General features: G+C 41.4%; 1 protein-coding gene across 5 annotated transcripts in view; it reads left to right on the forward strand.

Annotated features, from left to right (window-relative positions):
* The window catches only part of mrtfbb (myocardin related transcription factor Bb), a 50,419-nt gene that overhangs the window by 6,031 nt on the left and 22,535 nt on the right, over positions 1 to 21,853 (forward strand). For 2 of the 5 annotated variants that reach the window (XM_080725120.1, XM_080725121.1), the window contains exons 3-4: positions 8,186 to 8,391; positions 19,217 to 19,282. In XM_080725120.1, the coding sequence (XP_080581246.1) occupies positions 8,186 to 8,391; positions 19,217 to 19,282 (272 nt within the window). Of the gene's footprint in view, positions 1 to 8,185; positions 8,392 to 10,535; positions 10,724 to 19,216; positions 19,283 to 20,062; positions 20,156 to 21,853 lie in introns of those variants that run through there. The other 3 variants (XM_080725122.1, XM_080725123.1, XM_080725124.1) reach the window with 3 other exon arrangements.

The raw sequence follows: 21,853 nt of genomic DNA on the forward strand, positions 1-21,853 counted from the left end.
GCAGCAGAAACAAGAGAACAAGATGTAAGCAGTGGAGTAGTCAGAAACATGCTGGGCCCCTGATTCAGCCCAGGAAAAAGAGTTGGAGAGGCCCTCATTGCGCGCTATCGAGAGAGATCTCTCTCTATAGCGCTGCTGCTACTCAAAGATTTGCCATTTCAGATCATTACAAGTGACAAGCCAGTGGGCCAATTACATGAGTTTATATTTCGTTGTTGTCGGGTGGAAACCTTGTACTGTATGTCCAAAACCGTTTGTTTTGTATTTATCATTTTAAAAATGATTTAAACTAGTGAAAACAGCCGATCTACAAGCACACAACACCTCGCACCGCGAGGCGTTGTGTGCTTGTAGATCGGCTGTTTTCACTACTTTTGTGCGACAGCCTTGTATGATGAAGCAGGGCTTTGCTTTACGAAAAATGTACAAATTTGAAACTTGGAGATACAAGGTTTCTGCCCGACAGTGACGTTTTACTTTGTTGGCCGCCCAGCCCCCAAAAAAGAACGAAGGCCGACATTTTATTTATTTATTTTTTCCTAATGGCCGGCCTGGACCGGCCGGGAATGAACCGGACGTTCGGGAGTTGTCCCGCTTTTCCCAATGGCCAGCACGTCCCTGGGAGTAGTTTATAGTACCGGCCTGGCGTGCCACTCGCGACTTTATTAGAGTTATGGGAACGTTATGGTCGTTGAAATCAGGGAATTTCAGGGGGGATGTGTGAAGGCGTTAACTGTGCCTATAGCTGTGTAAGTACAACAGTTTTCTTATGTGGCCATGTGGTGACACCATCATCCCCCCGAGACTGGCATACAAAAGGAAAAGTCCCCCCCCCCCCCCCACACACACACACTTCCCAGATGCTTATCGTGGCTCATAATATTGGCTATTTTTAGCTGCATAGTAACTAACCTCTGCTGGCCCCATTGGTGGTGAGGTAATCAGTGTTTATTGTGGCTGAGATTTCTTTCCACTGAATTTTATCTCGTCATCCTTGTGTCCCATGACTGTTGATCGCTCACTGTTGTTGCTCACACAGGAGATGTTGTACTGTACATTGAACTTAAAGCTACTTTACAGTTTGGGGTTGGGGTGGAGTTGACCCTCCTCCCCCCTCCCTCCGCTAGGTGAGGGTTGACCCATTATGCTAAGCCAATTTACCCGTATAATACCTGCATTGCTTCACGATGAACAGATACAGCTTATCCACATACCCTTGTCTGTGGCAATTTTTTGTGTTTTTAGTTTTTTACATAACAGTTGACACTTTCATCAAAAGACACAATTACTGAATGTCAAGTCTCCAGGTTTTCTTCAGATTATACGTATGACACTGATTTACTCCAACACTATGGCACATTAGTTGTCCACTAGTAGTACTTTATTTGCAAGGACCTCCTTAAGTCTTAGAGTGTACAAATGGATCCATTACAGACCTGTTATGGTAATTCAGGGCTAGCTCTTGATGTGATTCTGCTAATATTATTGTCCACTCCTTTTGTAACTCTGTGGCAAAAATCACATTTTGATAGAAATGTCCACAAGCCAGCATGGCGATGACCCCTGCATGTAGCAGCCACATTAACCTCCTTGTCTTTCTCTTCCGTTTCCCACAGAGCCTTGGCTAAACACAGTGTAATGGTAGAGTTTGTGTATCCAGTGGATGGCCAAGCCAAATTAGAAACTGAGAGTAGCTGTCATCGCAGTGTGGTTTATACTATTTATTTCTTGTCACCTAGCAAATGACAGGAACTTGAAAATGATTGTAAACTAACAGCACTGAGGTTATGACAACAGCTCTACTGCAATTCAAATAAATCTCGGAGATACTCAGAAGTTAGTCATTTGTTTCATCTCTAATTCCTCCATTTATAATGCACTTGGCGCTTTCGTGAAGAGAAGTAATCTGTCATTTCTACGTTGTCTCCTTGGAAAAGACGACACCGTCTCCACTGTAATGGATGGTAATTTAACTATAGCTTTCTTTCTTTTTTTTCTTTTATCTTTTCTTTTTTACGATCACAAATATCAACCTGAATATCATGGTACAAATATGTAATATACCTTAAACCAGTCTTACAAGAAACTAACAGAGCAGTTGTTTTAAAGTGATTATTTTAAATTCAGTAGGCCTATTAGGTGACTGTGTCATGGTCATGGTCATGGTCATGGACACATTAAGGCATAATCTAAATTCCTCAATGTTCTTCTCTTTTGTAGTTCTGGAATTTGTCATGCTGGAATCTAAAAAACGGGACAGAAAATGACAAACAACAGATGAGAAATCATTCACAAGTTACATTTTGTGGCTTTATTGTCGTCACACTGTCACATGTAGTTCAGTCAGTGTGTGCCTGCGTTATGCAACGAGACAACTTGGTTGCATTTTGCACATTCCTTCAAACATTAGACATCACTGATTTATTGCCAATTCAGTCATCATTGCATAGTAAGTTATTGTGGAAAATAAGTGCAGCCCAGCCCATTTGTCTTTGACTGATGGCCATTTGAATTCCTTTAATGACATTGCAATTTGCAATGGTCCTCATTTTTAAGTGTACACGATTTCAAGACTGTACTAATTGTGTGAATTTATGTGCTTAAAGGACAACTTTAGTTTTTTACAACAAGGGTTCATATTTTAGATTGTAATTAAAGAATATAAAAGAAGAGTGTTAAAATTATTTCATTTAGTTCTTTCTATTGTTTTAGAGATTCTTATTTCAGTGGTTGGGGGCATGCATACAAGTGGCTAAATATGTAATTTTACACAGAATAAGCCCATTCCCAAGATACAACACAACCTTTCATGGTTGGATGTGACTTATGGGGCTAGAAGTGTTACTGTAAATAGCAATAAAGAAACTGCTGGCTTATTGTGTCTAAAAATACATATTTAGCCACTTGTACGCAATGCCCCCATGCGTACACATGCCCCACATTTTAGCACGGTAAACGCGATAAAACAATAGAACGAAGCAAATAAAAACATTTTAACACTCACTTTTTCTTTTCTCTAATTACAATCTAAAATATAAACCCTTGTTGTAAAAATCAAACCTCGGTTCGAAGTGGAGCCGTGAATTTGAGCAGTTCCAGGTCTATGTTTTTGATTGAAGTGATTTGTAATTATAATCAAAATCTACAAAGTATTTACAAAATAAATAACTTTTGAACGGCTCTTTGAAAAGAACGGATCCCAGAGATTCGGCTCACTTCAAAGTGACATAAATCCCATCCAAAAAATCGGCTCACTTCAAAGTGACATAAATCCCATCCAAAAAATCGTCTCACTTCAAAGTGACATAAATCCCATCCTCCCATCCAAAAAATCGGCTCACTTCAAAGTGACATAAATCCCATCCAAAGAATTGCGCATGGGCAGATCCTGTTCATTCTCGACTGGACACAGACTCTGGTGAGACAGGACACACATTGCCACTCAGAGGGAGCCCATGTGCTCTGCACACGGCTCCAAAAACTAAAGTTGTCCTTTAACTGCAAAGCCTCTAATTGTTTACAGGTAAATACTTGTCTGACTTGCCATGATGGTAATGCCACCTGGTGTTTAAATAGGATCTACTTGTAAAAAGAATACATGCCAAATTAAAAAAAAAGTTTAATTTGTGTCTTCTGGGAAAATATAAGTTAGCTTTTACAATAAATGTCTCAGTTACAGCCCAGGTTGACAGAGGGTTGAGCTGTTACTATTAAGTCCATCTATCTGTTATCTTCATGACCCTGTAAGACAGCTGCGATACAATGTAACATGATTTCCCGGCTCATGTTACAGTTAATCTCAGATACCAAACACAATGCAATCACGTGTGTGTATGTACATTCTGTATAAGCTTGTGCATGTATGTGCGTGTATGCATGCATGTTATTTTGGCTGTCGCAGACACATGCAAGTATATTTATAAACGTGTGTGTGTGTGTGTGTGTGTGTGTGTGTGTGTGTGTGTGTGTGTGTGTGTGTGTGTGTGTGTGTGTGTGTGTGTGTGTGTGTGTGTGTGTTTGTGTGTGTTTGTGTTGATAATGATGATGATGATGCCAAAGGCATGCCTTTTCAGCCTCTCTTGGCAGCTGCATGTAGCGTGGCTTCAAAGTGAACTCAGGCCTACAGGGATTTCCCTCTGGCTTTCCCACCATCTGCAGTGTATTGTGCCGACTAGGAGACTTCATGGGACGTGATAACACAGGGTGTTTGGGTCACTCCTCTCGGAGAACCTCTGACACATCAATCTTTCTGATATGATCAACACAATGCTCATGTTGTACTTTATTAGTATGTGTTGTGAACCCAATGATACATGTCCCCCACATATTAACAATAATGTTGTTGGACGGAGTGAGGACAGGCCACCCAGTCAGGATAATGGCATTAATGTATTTGGAACTTCTATCTTTGCCAGGCAGTAGCTCAGGGGGTAGAACAGCCATCTGGGAAACGGAAGGTCCCTGGTTTGTTCCCTGGCTTCCCCAGGACAGTTGTGCGTAGAGGCGACCACACAGATAAATGCAGAGTCATTTCACCACAGTGATCACTACAAATATCTTTCTTTTTGTATGAAACAGCCCCCCTTTGTCTTTAGAATGTCTTTGGATGGACCTGTAGCCAGATACAATAAACCTGATACATTTTCTGGTAAAGCTATGAAGATAAAAGTACCATAACAATAAAAAAATGTTTTATAACCCTGCAATAGATCACCCAGGGCCTTCATGCCATTGTTTAGAAAAAATGCCTTATGGGTATTGTTCATCCAGCCGGACATTTATCTTGAATGTTAGTAGCACATGCCTGGCAGTTTCAGAGACAAACTCAAATAACTTTTTGCTCCGTTTTTGACATGATAGTAGTTTGGCATGTACTGTAGATGGAGAAGTATGTGGCTGCACCCTAAACCAGATTTCAGTTGTTGCGTGCCGTGAGCCTCGTTCTGAGCCACCGCACCAGGATTCATCCACAGTCTGGGTTTCGCTGCAAATGCCAAGGTGAGCCAGGAGGACCTTTCGATAACACCCACCAAGTGTGTCTGAACGTCACGTGTGTTCAGCATTAGGGCACCAGCAGAGAAGGTCAGGGGATTATTTCTAAAGGTTTTTCTCATTGCCTATAAGTGGTGGTTTTAAACCAGCTCAAGGGTTGTTTTTTTTATATTGTTGGCTGCCTTTACTGTTGTTGTTCCTCTGATGTGGAAGCTAAAGTGGCCATATTAGCTGCAAAACATGGCTGGATCTTGACACTGTGCTGTGAGCCACGTAACTGGAGAATAATTCAGCATAACTCTAAATATGTGGCTACTGTTTTCTTTTTACAGACACCTGAGATGGGATGATAAAATATTCCCTTTGATGTTGTAAGTCTGCTCTTTAAGAAAAATACATGTGGGTTTTAGCTCAGAAAAATATTTTTGAAGCCTCTTTCGGCTATAACAATAGATGATAACTTGGCCATTCTGTCTTTTGTATTGGTCCTTTTGGTTGACGGTTAGTTGAACTCCAAACTTACTTGAAATGAATTGTAAATTTAAGGTCCAGTTGCACTGCATTAAGAAAAAGTAATGGAGTCATGGATATTCCCCTGCCAGTCAGAAATAACTATTCTTCCAGGACAGTGGTATACCGGTAATGGGCCATACTGGAAGTGACTTTATAATGAGCATTTGGAATTGGATAATGGATTGAAGATGAACCGTGCTTTGAAAGTTGGTCTTGGATAAGATTCAATGGGTCAAGTTACAAATTGCCTTGGCTGCATGGTTGCTTTAGACAATGCATTACCAGGACACATGCTTTCTTCCCACTTGGAATTCTCCCTAATATAATTTCCATCTTGTTCATTTCAGGTTATTGATTCACGTTGTTCTGTTACGCTATACTCTCACTGTTCACTGCCCATGTTTATACCTGTAGGATGATGATCATCAGTAATTATCGTTTAAACATTACCACTTCATGTAATACATTTTGGTGTATTCTGGAAAATCGTTGCTGTTGTTGTCCCCACCCTTAAGGAACGCTGGAGACTAAATACAGAGGTTCTTGGGAGGGTGGCCCACAAAGAAATTGTGAAATTGAAATGAAGGCTCAAGGAATTTAATCTAACAGATAGAACAGTCATTTGTTGAGGCATAAGGCCTGCTGTACACATTGTCCCCACACAAGCTGGTTTAGTCACACTTATTACATATTTTAGAAATTCCTGGCTTTTGTGAAACAGCTAGGAATAAGTCACGATCTGAAAATAGCCTAAACCTTGTCATCATAAAATCAATCACGGTAAGAGTTTATTATCTAAGAGTAGCCTATACTAAATACGGGTTATGACAAATTGAAGAAGGAAAAAATGCAGATATTCTTACTCCAAGAGACACATTTGATTAAGATGGAACACGAGAAGTTAAAAAGTTCGGGTGTAGGAACTAGTAGTAGGCCTACTGTATAGCTCATTTAAAGAGGGGCTGAGAAGATAAGTGTTAATCTTAAATTTTGTGCCCCCAGAAAGTAATACTTTGATGTTATGGCGAATTTCTTTAGTTAGTCTAGTTTAATTTGTCTTTTTTGTGTTGGTTCGGTTGTTGTTTTTGTTTCTTTGTCCTGATTGTCTTATTGGTGTTGTATGCCTATGTCTTGTTTCACTGTGTGTGAATAAAAAAGTGATACAATAAAGAGTAGCCTATACTTAAAGGAGTAGTTCACCCACAAAATGACTTTTTTTTTCTATTGATTACTCATGCAATGGAGAGTAAAGTTCAATAATATTTTTTGGTTTTTGTCACATTCCTAAGACAAAAATTTGATTCGAAATTTACCCCCATTGACCCGTTTCGAAACGGGTCCCCATCTGGAACGAATGGGGGTAAAATTATTGTCATCCCATTTTTGTCTTAGGAATGCGACAAAAAACTAAAAATATTATTGAACTCAAGTCTCCATGGCATGAGTAATCAATAGAAAAAAAGTCATTTTGGGGGTAAACTACTCCTTTAACATTACATACATGATAAGGCATGTAGGCCTATGCGATGTTTAGTTTGTGTCTGACACAAATATTTAGATAAGAACATTATGCGTCATTGTGTGATGTGTAATAACAGTGTTTGGTGAGCCATTATCAAAGGAAACAATGTAAGAACATCTCCATGTGCGTCCAAGCCAGTCTTTGGGGGAGTTGTGTTAACAAGAATGTTTGTCTGTCCTGGCTGTGTGTACATTAATTGGAAAATAACTGTGCAGTGAGCATTCACCACCAGGAAGAGCAGATTCCTCCTTTATCCTCACCAAAAAAACATTATTAACGATAGCTTAATAAAAATTTAAAAAAACAACATAATATTGCTTCTTTTAAAAAGATAAACTCTTCTCATAAAGAAAAGGCATGGGAATCAATAACGATTCTATGTAATGTAATTTGTACGAGTCTACGGTGTGCCAAAACAAATAATATGACAAAAAAAACTCCTTTGGGAGGTTAATAGGAAAATTACACAACGCCCTGACTCTATGTGGAAGAGTAGGACTCATATCTTATGAAATAAGATCACATTTGTCTGGCTCATGGAAAGAAGGAGGTACTTTATACGTAGATATTGTAGGCATGGCTTTTAAGAATATCTTAGGTTTAAATGATTTTAAAGTCAAGCAAGTCAAGTCAAGTGGTGTAACAGTAAAGTTTAAAAACAGTCAAAAGAAAAGTGCAACAATCATTAGCTAGTTAGATAGCTTTTTGTAAGATTCTAATCAAAGTTTATGTGGGAAACCTCAAAGAAACGTTATGAATATGTCAGATGCTACTTTCGGTGTCAATGACAGAAAACTGTCATACTGCTCTGTTAATAAAGTGCAGTATGTCATCAGAAAGGGTTCTCAAACTCTTCTATGCTCAGGACCGTATTGTAGACTCTACAATGTTCCTAATGTAGGCTATAGGAACATTTAGTTGAGGACATTTCCCCTTAGAAGACTACCACATCTTAGGACCAATGTTCTACCAAATATATGATTCTGGAACGAATATATAATAGGCCTACAATTATTACATATTACATTATGTGTACTTAACACAAATATTTTCACCTAATAATTACGCCAGCATGGTTAGAAAAAAAGTAACATGATATGTGGTCTAATATAAAATGACTGATATTGACGTCTGTCCTCTCCCTAAAATCGTGTGCAGTGCTTCACCGGAGTCTGGGAAAAAACCTCCTCCAGAAGGACCCATGGGGTCTCGAGGAAGTCTGTCTGTGGAGGAGGGGGATCCCAAGGTGATGGGAGAGCTGCTGGTCCCCAGCCCGTGCAGTGAGGCCGTAACTCACGAGCTGGAGGAACTGTCCCTGCGGCGACACAGCCCAAGTCCTCTGCCCCTCACGGAGCGCAAGAATGGTGAGTGGACCTCTGCACAGTGACCAAAACCCTCATCCATTCAGCCATCTATCATCCATTTAAGAGCAGGACTACTCTGACAATGGGAAAACAAGCTCTTTCCTGCAATTAGTTAGAGGAGCGAAGTGAGGAATTGCGTCGGAATTGCTTTTGGAAGCCTGTGCAATACATAATCACATAGTTCAAATAGTTCTTGGGAAACTGGTTTATTCAGGCTACTATATATAATAACAGCTGTTTTCTAATAGGGCTTTAAATAATTCAATTGAATTTCACTGATAGTATATTGCGAAAGATTTGTGACTTCTGTTGCTTTGGCATTGTCCTTTCTAAAGACAAAGAAAAGTGGCTGTTATTGCCAATTGAGTGTCTTGATCACAGAGCTTGCTAGATTCCAGTCAGGAATTGCTCCCCGGGCATATCAGTCTTAATAACGGGTTGTGCTGTACTTTGTACACATCTGGTAGGCAGGCTGACATTCACCAACAATGAGGCACAACAACATTTTGCCTAATCCCCAAACAGAGCAACCGGTAACATGGGGACAAACCAGATCAGTGCTGTTCTTGCTGATTAAGGAAATATGAATGTAAGCTAGCATCAACAAGCAACGATAGGATCAAATCCCACATTTGTTTGTATTGATTTATTTCACTAAGGAGATTTTAAAATTGTTAGTAATCCTCAATATCACAATTAAGTCCTTTTCAATTCAAATCTAAATTTCGCCCATGTTTTGAATCTATGCGTTATTAATGGACAAAGTCATACAAAGCACCCTTTGAAGAGAGTAATAATCTTTGTCATGGCTTCATTTTGTCAGAGGAGCTACTAAACCAAAGGATTGAACACCTGCTCTTTATAGGAACATTGTTCTGTTTAAGCAGTGTTCCTGGACCATTGAAAACACCTGGCATTTATTACAATTAGAGTCATTTCCTTTTAGCTCATTTCCCATCTAGTGATGAATGGTATATTTATTGAGCAACTATTGTATCTACTAACAGTAAAGCCTTTCATATGAGGCTCTGCCTTCACTCATCTCTGTCCCTCCTTCACATTTTCTTTCTTTCTCTTTACTTGACATTCAACAGGGCCTCTTCCGAATAAATATTAGTCACAAATGTTACAATGTTTGGGTTTTTCTGCAAATAGAGACAACAGATAAGATCGGAATGACGATTGACACAGACTGCAGTGAATCAAAATAGCATCATAACTGAATGAAAAATCACTAGAAGAACACTAGAACTATACAGTTTATCACCAAAATGTGACACAGAGATAAACATTTGATAACCCATGGGGGGACAGTGTTGTGCATCAGCAATTCAGAGAAGAATAAAAAACAAAAGCTCTCAGCCTTCTTTCTCATGGAGTGTCTCACACTCAATATGATGAGGATGACCAAAGGCTGGTTGTAATGTATTTGACCAAAGCAATCACAAAATGATGCGTAGCTTGCAAGACTAGTTCAGGCAGATTGGGAGGTAACTTCACATGCTTGTGCAGCTCTATGTGGGAGATCTACTGAATGTGACGTGTCAAGCAGCTGATCAATTGGCGGTCTACTTAAGCTCATCTGATTCATTGCACTTCCTCCTGTTGTCAGTGTTGCCACTGATGTTGTATGTGCATTGTTTGCTCCCAGTACCACCAGTAAGTTCTGCTTTCCTAAGTGTTCTGTTTCCCCTGGGGAGGGGTTTGGAGATGTATATCTCCCCTCTCGTAAATGGTTGTCTGCTAATGTGCTGAGCAGGGAGTCATGTATAAGCAGAGCATGAACGCCAAGATCAAATATAATATTCACGCTTGCATTTACATTTTATAAATACAATGTTCTATTAGTGGTCTCAATCTATTTGTGAGTTATCTGACATGACAAATACTGATGATCAGTGCTGTGCTTTGTGATGGCATGATGAAAGTGCCCTATAGGATAGTTTGTTGCATTATTGTTCAGACAGCAAAGCGCAGGGAACCGGCAAGGGTTAACAAGGGCAGACCTGTGTTCCCTCCTCCTGCTCCTGACGCTCGCTGGCTGAGCACGGAGTACGAGTGAGAGCACTCACACACGCACATACACATACACACTTTCTCCACCGAGGCCGGCCCGGCAGAGAGGAAGAGGGGAGGGACCACGCTCCACTTTCAGAACCCAGCTGTCGGTCTGCTCGTATAGCCGGAGCTTTTCCTCTCCCAAACTCCTGTAAACTCTTCGTTCTCCACCGTCCTTATCATCAACCCATGGGACTGCAGACCTGGCCACGGAGAAAGCCACCACTGTCCTCTATGGCCTGCCTTGATGTGGAGGCCCCCACCATCTGTAGGGGTAAAATTACAATCAGATGCTTTCTCTCCTTCTCTTCTCTTCTCTTCTCTTCTCTTCTCTTCTCTTCTCTTCTCTTCTCTTCTCTTCTCTTCTCTTCTCTTCTCTTCTCTTCTCTCTTTCTTCCTCTCTCTCTCTCTTTTGCTGCCAAACATTCTCTGCGAAATGTATAATTGTTTCAGTGATTTTTATATAAAAACTAATTAAAAAAATAAAGTTTAAAAGATAAAATGTAAAAGATAGTAGAGTAGATGCTGCTTGCCCTGATGGTGGGCTTTAGTGGTACAGCCTGAGCCCCACCAGGAAATGAGGCAGGGTTCCTGAAAGCTCATCAGAGTGATTTGTGTGCATCATGTACAAGAAGCTGTTGTTAGCTGATGGATGGTCAACTAAAGTTGTCTGAAAGAAGGAGGAGATACTAGCTATTTATACTGTATAACGTCATTGTCAGGTGGAAACCTCATACTGTATGTTCCAAACTGTTACTTTTCAGAATTAAAATTCAAAAGTTTCAAAAGTAGCAGATCTACAAGCTCAAAACGTGTCGCTTCGCCCGTGTTTCGAGCTTGTAGATCTGCTACTTTTGATGCTTTTGTGTGACGCTGTGGTATGATCAAGTAGGGTGTTGATTTACGGAAAAAAACACACACAAAGTTAGAATATGGAGATAGTAGGTTTCTGCCCGACAGCAACGATAAGCCGTGTTTATAATAGTGCCCTGTTGATTGATTATGGTTTGCTTCCATGTAATGTAAGCATGATTTTGTCTCTGTAACCGTAATGTATTGACATACAGAAAAGGAGGTGGAATCAAATAAAACAACTGACGTCGTTGTTGTTTTTGTATAATTCAGGTCAAGATTTGCATTTTTTGTAATACTTATTTATAGATTCTTTGTACTTCCTGATGACTTGCATCATCTGCCACTGAGTCTCATCAAACCTGATTTATACATTGTTGTGTGCTGCTGTCATGCACCTAAAATGGCCAATCTCCAAGCTCACAACGCATACATCTGCCATTTCTTTTTACATGCAACACCCTTGTACCACCCCAGAGGGGAAAGTCCCGAAAGCGCGAAGCCCGAAAGCGCGAAGTGGGGAAATGTCTCCTACCGCACCGTTAGCGCGAAGTGGGGAAATGCAGAGTATACATTTAATTAAGCAAAAAAGTCTGCCAACACCAGACCTGTCTTGTTTGCTTCTACTGTGCCTTTAAATAACAGAGTATCCATATCCATATTATATGGATTTATGATGATATGTGACTAGATCATCTGGGATTTGGGATATTTCATGGAATATTGTGATATGGCATAACGTTCTCCTGGTTTAAAAGGCTGCATTACAGTAGAGTAATTATACATTTTCTGAACTTTCTTGACTGTTCCTCCTGTTCTATTTCTTTGCATTTGCCCAGTTACTTATATACAGTAGGCCTTACTGACACTGATTTATACATTTTCTTTAAAAAAACTATTCTGTCATCCCTTCCATATCATCACAAATCATGAATCTTCGCCCTGTAATCGCCCAGTCTTAATCCAAATATGCATCTTATGTACATCCTGCATTATGTAATGGAAAACTTACTAAAGGTTTGATGGATGCTATGCACTATGAGGTTTTGAGGTTGTTCTATAATTTCCTCATGGCAATACCACTTGTATCGCCCCTTAATATAAATAGAGGGTTTTGTAAAGTTATATCCGGTAATCACGTCATGCTAGTTATAGAACGGGTAATTTGTCTATCCTCATTGGCTAACTTGTGGTTTGAAATGATGCACAGCTCATTTGAAAGGTTTGGCAAATTAAAGTAAAAGGTTAAGAAATATACATGTGTTTATCCATTAGCGGTCATGGTTTGCAGTGTATGACTAGTTACACCTTATAGGAAAATGCATGCAAATTATCATATAGTAACAGTTAATACAGTATAGTTTTGCTTATCTACTGTATAGACTTGACTGTGACAAGGTTTGCAATGTCTCTGTAAAGAGTTGCTTCATTTTCCTTGGAACAAAGGGGCTGTATTTAAAAAAGAACTCTGTTATTTATAACCTCAATGTCAACAGAGACTAATGTCAGACTGTTTCTAAAACATTTTTTTTTCCCCCGGGCATGAGGAATCTATATCCATAACAACGCGTTTTCTTTTTTGTATCTTTTATCGAGTGCTTGTTGAAAATCTCCATCCCCAGATATCTGAGGAGGAGATGAGACCTCAAGTCTTGAGATGGTTTTGTTGAGAGGAGTGGGTCTGAGATTAGAGATTACATCAGAAGACAGGGATTTCGCTAAAGCCCTTTACGCTACCTCTGTTTATGCTCCGCTGGTGAGCAGGAGAGTGGAGCCACTTCGCATCACTGAGGGGGTCAGCCAGGGTTCACCTGGAACAAGAGGATTGACATCAGCCTAGCGTACGGGAGAAGGACCTCGGGCGTGAAGTGTACCTCCATGCTTACCCATGTTCCATTTCACTGCACTTCTTTGACGCTGGCAGTGTTGATTTTGCCGACTAAAACTATGACGAAAAATGTTTTTTTCACAGACGAAAACTAAATAAAACCGAAATAAAAACTAAGCTGTGATGACTAAAACTAAGACTAAATATATTGACAATTTCGTCAACAAAATAAAAAACTAGACTAAAACTTAGACTTAGGGAGAGATTTCATAAAATGAAGAGAGTCATTTTATGTTTGGTTGCTCTCAGGTGTTGCGTGCTGAAAATAGCAGATCTACAAGCTCACAACGCGTCGCAGCGCGACGCGTTGTGAGCTTGTAGATCGGCTATTTTGAGCACGCAACCAAGTGTTAAACCAGTCATTACGATGCCATCAAGGCCTGCCAAAATACATTTCAGTTGACTAAATCAACTGAGTCGCCTAAAATTTTTGATATTTAGTCGACTAAAACTAAAACTTTTCAGGTGACTAAATTATGACTAAAACTAAAAGACAAGGCGCCAAGGTGGAGGGGCCTTTTAGCTATTGAAAAATAGCAGATATACAAGCTCACAGCGCGGCACCGAGTGCCGCGCTGCGAGCTTGTAGATCTGCTATTTTTGAAAAGTGTGTTCAAATCTTTGAATATATGTATTTTTTAAGCGAACATTTGTAACTCAAATTTTGCTTCTGGGAGGTCCCTGGAACTAAATATTTTGAGATGGGGGTCCGTGGACCAAACAGGCCTACATATCATTTTGGGGGTCCTTCACATGAAAAAGTTTGAGCACCACTGACATAGAAACATATAGGTCTTTAAAAACAACCTCAGAAGGATTTGAAATAGCCTATTCAAAGAAATCTTCAAAGATTTTCAAAATGTTTCAAAAATAGCAGATCTACAAGCTCGCAGTGCGGCACCGTTGTATATCTGCTATTTTTCACTGGTTAAAGCATTCAATAATTCTAACCCTTAATGCATTGGAGGCTGTGAGAGCGCAGACTGGGCTCTCCCACCCTGTGTCTCAGCTCCTTGAGGTCCGCATTCTCTTGCCCACCAGTGGGAGCTCCATGAATGTCCCCTCTGCCTAGTGAACGGCTTTAGATCCCAGTCCCCCCCCCACCTCCCACACCCCCTAACTGCCCCCAGATTTCATGGTTCCCAGGCCTTGTTCTCACAGCTGCCCAGTTTATTTTTGCTGGAGTGAGTCACTCGCAGGGCCTGATCAGACGCAGTGTGCCTCTCCCCGGGGAGTTGAGCAGGTCCGTGTGTGTCTACATGTACTGTACTGCTGCATGCAGTCGCGCACGTTTGTGTGTGTTTGCATGTGTGCGTGCGCGTGTGCACTGTGACTGTGTGTTCACTAGTTCCTTCAGAGCCAGCGAGGGGAGCTCGCTAAGCAGGCTTCACTAAGAACACAACATGGGGCTGACGCAGTGGCGTCAGTTCAGCAAAAGCTAGGGTATGGCAAAGATGGGACTCCTCATGGAAAATAGGCATTACATTTTGGATAACACCGTTCTATTGTGAAAAAAAAAAACGACTTTTGTCATGGTTTTTCAAGTGCAGCTAAACTTAGCATGTTAGTAAACATGCCACAATTAACAATAATGCATTGCACCTGTGCAGCTGACCTGCGGAACCTGGTAATATACCATTTTGTCAAGCTGGGGAGAATACAAGTGTGGAGAATATAATTATAATACCTTGTTAAAGTGACCATTATGTTAAATTGCATTTGTAGTTATTTTACTGTAATTTAACAACACAATAACCAGCACAGATAGAAAAAGAGATTTATATTTAAAAGTAACTTTTATTTTCCCCCCTGGACCCTGGGTATGGCAGCTGCATACCCCTGCAATACCCAATTGACGCCCCTGGGCTGACGATACATACGGGCCTCGTGTTCCCTCACGCCATCACCCATCACCTTCTGCTTTGCTTTTCCTTTCTTTTTCTTTTCTTTCTGTGCAGCAGTGTGATTCTACTGAAAGAACATGTCCACACTTTCTTTAGTATAATTAACCACATGAAGGCCCCCTAGCTAGCATTCCTGTTGGGGGGGGGGGGGGGTGATCATTTGCCGAAAATAGCAATAACTACAAAGGTTGTGAGCTTGTAGATTGGCTAGTTTCAACGAAGATACTTGGACGTTGAGGGGGGAAAAGGGGCGGATCTAGTATAGAGCCCTGGGGGACCCCTGTGTTTAAAACTAGACCAGGTCAACCTGGTTGTGCCAGACCCCCTGTCTGTCATCATCATTTATGACATCATGCCTTTTGTAGGCATGTCATCATCATGTCATCATCATATATACCCTTTATATAGAAAAGGAACAGACCGACATTTGCTTATGTAGGCCTACCCATTTCATGGGTCTGGCAACTAAAACGATGCAATTGGAAATTGCAAATGTGGTTGCCGACGTGACTATATTCTGCAGCAAGCTAACTGTCATGTGAAGCTCGACCAATACTGGAGCTATAGCACCACTCCCATTGATTCCCTATTGATTCCCTACCAAGGTAATTAACCATCCAGGTCAGTGGTTCCCCAGGGGGGTCCCCAAATTATTTTGGGGGGTCCCCAGATGACCTGGTGTGCAACATTGTTTTCTCACTCCACAGTAAACAAACCAACACTACACATGGTAACTGCACATTAGCTATTGTATAAGTGACAATTGAAGGACTTAAGACCTTTTTAATACCAAATTGTCAAATATTATGTAAGAAAGAGGCAAACATTGTGAGAATAACCGATCTACATGCTCACAACATCTCGCAGTGAGAAAACTAAATTGTGGGGTGTGGTGGGGCCGTGGGGGGGTTCTCAGCCTGAAAGGTTTAGGAACCCTTCATCTAGGTGTGCTGGAAACGTTTCACCTCTGTACTGAACGCTCTCTGGCCTGTTGGTGTTCAGTAGACCTTGGCTTGGGCTGATTTATACTTTGAGGTGTGGCTGCATCACTCGCCCAAAATAGCAGATTTTCAGCTGAGAAACCAACATGCCACAGCCGTGATGATGTATCAACTGGGCTCAGATCTGTTCAAAGCAAGACTTTTTTCCCCTTTTTTTTGCAATTAACACGTCTCATTCGTGGAACTTCGGGTGGCCGAGCGTCTAGTCGGCGACCTGGCCAACTCGGGAACAATGTAAATAGGGAATGAATGCCCCGCCCTTTAATGCAAACCATTGATGCCCATATATGGAGTTATCTGTCTCTAAGCATCCATTGTATGCCCATATATGGAGATCTCTGTAGGACCCGTATTGACCATCTGTTTGCCTGTGTCCATTTATGCTCATATATGGAGATATCTGTATCTGTCTGTCTGCATCGATTTTATACCCATATATGGAGATCTCTGTATCTGTTTGTCTGTGTCCCTTTATTCCCATTATGGAGATCTCTGTATGTATCTGTGCCGGTTTCCCCTTTAATGCAAACCCCATTATACCTTTTGTCATATATGGACACAGGCCATATGTTTGCCTGTGTCCATTTAAGCCCATATATGAACATCAGAACACGTCATACTGATGACATTCAATACGTAACCATGTCATTTTTTGTTGACTCATGTGGCGTACGTGATGTCAGAGCCTTTCTGTTATGAAGTGATGTCACAATTAGTCAGCACTTGCGCCGGTTTCCTCAGAAACAGCCTGATGCCGGTGGGACGAACGATTCTCGAGATACGCGGCGCACATACATACATACATACATACTCACAGAGATTTCTCGCATTTATTGTAAGATAAAGGTATACAGTTGGAAGATGTTTTTCTTTTCTTTTTTTTTCTTTTTTTTTTACAAAAAGTATTATGTGCAGGAGAGGTATTAACAACTCATTCAATGCCACCTTTCACCACTAGAGGGCGCCTGACTTGCCTGAACACTTTCCTTTGTGCATGTACAGGAAGAGGATGAAGTTAGCTTGAAGTTAGCTATTGGCTACCAAGCATTTTAGAAGCCCTATTTTCGGCAATTTAGCCATGATTAAACCTTGCACACCTCATGCATGGAATATGGATATGCATGGAACAGAGAAAATGAGCTCTAAAGATCCTGGATTGCATTGGAGTGGATGGTAAATATCGGCGGCGCGACGCTCTCGCGGGCCGTGTAAACAGATGACGATGTTTTTTTTATTTTTTTAAGCCGAACTAGTTCGGGATCGGCACTCTGATAAGGACAAATAAAGCCGAACTAGTTCCGGATTGGCACTGTAAGAGTTAAACCAAAGTGGGCTTATACGAAGGCCTCCCCCGTTGTGTTAAAGATGGGGTGCCATGATTTCTTTCCCCCCTAAAACATGATGATCAACGTTTTTTTCCTAAAAAGTGTACAGAAAGTGTTACAATTATGTTTTTATGTGGCCACACCCACCAGTTCATTAAATATGCCTGGTTGTCAGGTGGGTGGTGACCCAGCTGAAGTTAGCCACACCCACAGTGTTGGGTGTATGGTAAAAGGGGAGGGGATGATGTTATGATGTCATTAACTCAGTGTTGTTCGATTGGGCGTTTTGACTCGGAGGCTTTCAGCTGTCAGGGAGTAGTCTGGGATCACTTCACTTTTCTGGCTTGTAACCGGTCTTGAGCGGAAACCACAACACGTCATGTTGTAGTACTCAAAGGACTACAATTTGACGGAACTATTCACCGGAAACAGTTTTAACCCAAAATAATTCCCCTGCGCTCAAGGACATACTTTTAGGACCTACCTAATAAACTCCTTGATGCAGAGTAGTTTTGCTTTTGAAAAATTTGTTTGGTATATGCATCTTTTAGTCCAACTCGTAGCGACTGGAAAGACTACACTAGGCTCCGCGTTGGGCGGAAACCAAACGGCCTGTTGTGAAAGAACACCAGGCTTTCCCCCAGAAAGCCTGGTAGGCGAGGTTAGTCAGGGAGTAACCAAAAATACACAGGAAAGACATATTATTTGCATATCGGGTCTATGAGAGTAATGTTAGCTCCATAGACGCTCCATAGAAAAAGTACAAAACTATGGCACCACCTTTAAATAAACACTGAGGATTTTACTTTATATCTGTGCTTCTGCTAGACACAGTTTTGCCTGTTTGCTATCTGAAGTTGGAACAGCAGAGGCTATACTGTGTTTGCCCTCACCGGTCCGTGCATTTGCATCTCATGTAGATACAGTATTGGCTTATCGTTGGTATTCCAGCACATTCAGTTTAGAAACCGTCGTAAAAATGTGGGATATATTCCTCTTAACAGCCCTTGTTTAAAATCCATCCAGGAAGTGAATAGGATGTACTGGATGTGGCAGTGAGCACAGTTTCCTGTCGCGCCACTGGGAGGACGCGTTGATGGAGGCATAATTACTTTTGTTATGATATCGTGAAGACGGGTTTCAGCGCTGACGTCTGTGTGCGTGTGCGCGCGTGTGTGCGTGTGTGTGTGTGTGTGTGTGTGTGTGTGTGTGTGTGTGTGTGTGTCAGTGTTGTTTTTGAGAGCAAATTTTGATTTAGTTTTAGTCATAGTCTTTTGAATAAAATGTCATTTAGTTTTAGTCATAATTATTTTAGTCACCTGAAAAGTTTTTGTTTTAGTCTAGTTTTAGTCGACTAAATATCATAAACTTTTAGGCGACTAAATCTACAGTTGATTTAGTTGACTAAAATTAATTTTGGCAGGCCTTGATTGCATCGTAATGACTGATTTTACACTTGGTTGCGTGCTGAAAATAGCCGATCTACAAGCACAACGCTGTGCGACGCGTTGTGAGCTTGTAGATCTGCTATTTTCAGCACGCAACACCGGAGAGCAACCAAACGTAAAATTACTCTCTTTTCCACCAGTCCCTCCCTAACGTTTTAGTCTAGTTTTTTATTTTGTTGGCGAAATTGTCAATATATTTAGTCCTAGTTTTAGTCATCACAGCTTAGTTTTTATTTCGTTTTTTATTTCGTTTTCGTCAGTGAAAAAAACGCAGTCGACAAACATTTTTCGTCATAGTTTTAGTCGACGAAATCAACACTGGTGTGTGTGTGTGTGCGTTCTCCCACAGTGCTCCAGCTCCGCCTGCAGCAGAGGCGAACCAGAGAGCAGCTTGTGGAACAGGGGATCATGCCACGTGAGTACGGGCGTTGCTGCACCACAATCCATTTATCTCACCCACCATGTTGTCACTGCTGGGCAGAAACCTTGTATCTCCATGTTTCAACTTTTTATGCAGGCACGTGCACACATAGACATCAAAGGGGGCTTGAGCCCCTGCCCTTTTTTTCTGTCTGTAAAAACTGCCCTTTCCAGACCATAAATGACATTTTTACTCTGGTCAAAGAAATGCAAATGCCCTCTTTCAATGCCATACCTGAAGGTAGCATTCAATAGAATTGCCTTGTCAAAACTCTCCTGAACTTGAATGCAGCATCTTATGTTCCTCTCTGTGAAGAAATCCATGCCATTACGCCACATCTGCAGTATTGACTTGGTTGTGCTTTGTTCAGTGTGGTTTCACACACCGAAAATAGTTGTGAGCTTGGAGGTCTGCTATTTTCGGTGCTTCCACCAAAAGGCCCTTTTGAAAATTCCAGCCCCTGCCTGTTTTTATGTTTTTTTGTAAATCAATTTCCTACTTATACTATCATATAAAAGCGTCGCGCAAAAGTTACAATACTAAAAAGGAACGGTTTTGGACATACTCGTTTTCCACCCGACAGCCAAGATATACTCGGAGCCAGGCTAAATGACACAGTACAGTCCTTGGTGTTCATTTTATGTCATGCTGTGTAACCTTTTAAGTAAATAAATAGAAAGTTATACTTTTTATATGTATAATTTTCCACTGGCAATCTGGCATATTCTCTCACAATAACCATGTCATGTAACTGACCAATTCTCTAAATACTATTTTTACCTGTGAGAGAGAGTCTGCTGGTGTCTGCCCCCTACACTCCAGCAGAATGATGCAGGCAATCACAGGAAGTGATTTGGAACTGGAAATGTATTTATTTTTTAATATTTTATTCATTATTTATTTCTGGAAATGTACTTCGAAGCCAGCAACAAAAACAAGCTATGAACAGATGCTGTAACGACACTCCCAGAGGTGTCACCAAGAACACCCCCCCCCCAAAAAAAAACAACTAATTTACACAGTATGACTTTAACTCTCAAGTGTACAAGTGGGCCCCTGATTCAGCCTGGGAAAAGGAGTTGGAGAGGCCCTCACGGCCATTGACCCCAAATACTAACCGATGAGCGGTTACTGTGATTTTAGGCCGCCCAGCCCCCAAAATGGAACGAAGGCGGTTACCTTAATTACCAGCGCCCGACTTTTTTTTTAAATCGCTGTCCTGGACCGGCCGGGAATGGACCGGTCGTTCGGTAGTTGTCCTGCTTTTCCCAATGGCCAGCACGTCCCTGACCGTGAGGCTACAATTCTCTGTGTTACAACAAATGGATAAATTAACATTATCGATTGCACTGTGCACTTGGGACCAAGGAACATTGCTGCATTTCTAAACGACTTACTTGTTGAATAATGGTCGCACTATTGTGCTCGTATTTGGCTTCTTGCTATCTTGAGAACCGTCTGATGGTGGAATGAAATATATCCTCTGCTCATGTCTTAATCGAGCCACGCTCTCCCACAGCCTTTGGATGATCTTTGGAAACTTAAATGTCTTAAGGCTTAGTTAGACTGTTAGATAAGCAAACAGCACACCAGCAGTGTGCTATCAGAGTGCAGTCGCAGTTATAACAACATTTGCTTTTCATGTCTACACAGAAAACTGTATACTCATGCAGAGTCAGCTTCAGAGATGTAGCACATCTTTTATAAAAAGCCCCATTAGCGCCCCCCAGAGGATGCAAGTACAAAGTAAGAAAGTAGGCTTGAGAACAAATGGTACTGGCGCCATGCGGCCCATAGGTCAGTAGCCGTTTCTCCTGTTTCTGTAGCATGAGGCGGCTTGATGTACAAGTACACCCCCTGGACGAGACGATAATATGTCGCAGGGACTTACCTTCAATCCAACAACCCTTGATGCCGAGTGTCAATTAAGCAGGGAGGCTTTGGGTACCATATAGTCTTTGGTGTGACCCGACCGACATTGAACCCCGACCTCCCAATCTCAAGGCAACCTAACCACAAGGCCACTAAACTGTAACACGTCCCTATAGCGGATATGTTGGATATCCTCTAGGTTATGCATCTTAAAACCAGTGTTTTGAACTGACCAATGGTCGTCGGTTGTCAGGCAAAAAATCATATATTGTGCAATAATGTCATGGGGTCACTCAAATGGTTAGGATTCCTCGTCCGGGGAACATGCATGCGCTCAGTGAGTTTCGTGGCAATCCTATGAAACTCACTGCCATAGCCCTGCCGAACCGAACTGAAGTCAGCTGTTCTATTTGCGTGTCAGCTACTTTTTGCTTAAGAATTATATTCCGGCGAGGCCTTGAACTGGTCTCTGGCTCCACACAGCCAACATGAGTCAGCGACTGGGCCTGCAGTGGAGGTCAGTCACCTCCTCTGAGCCCGACGCCGTCCCCCCAAACGCAGAGGAGGCCCTTCAATGCTTAATGTATGTTTTGTGATACAAAGTAACATGCAAAGTGTTTCTCAAATTTTCACTTTTCAAGGTCTCCCCTTAACTCTGACAGTGTACAAATGGAACCAAATGGACCCGTTAGG

Source organism: Nannobrachium achirus (assembly GCF_963921795.1).
Source record: "Nannobrachium achirus genome assembly, chromosome: 4".
NCBI lineage: Eukaryota > Metazoa > Chordata > Actinopteri > Myctophiformes > Myctophidae > Nannobrachium > Nannobrachium achirus.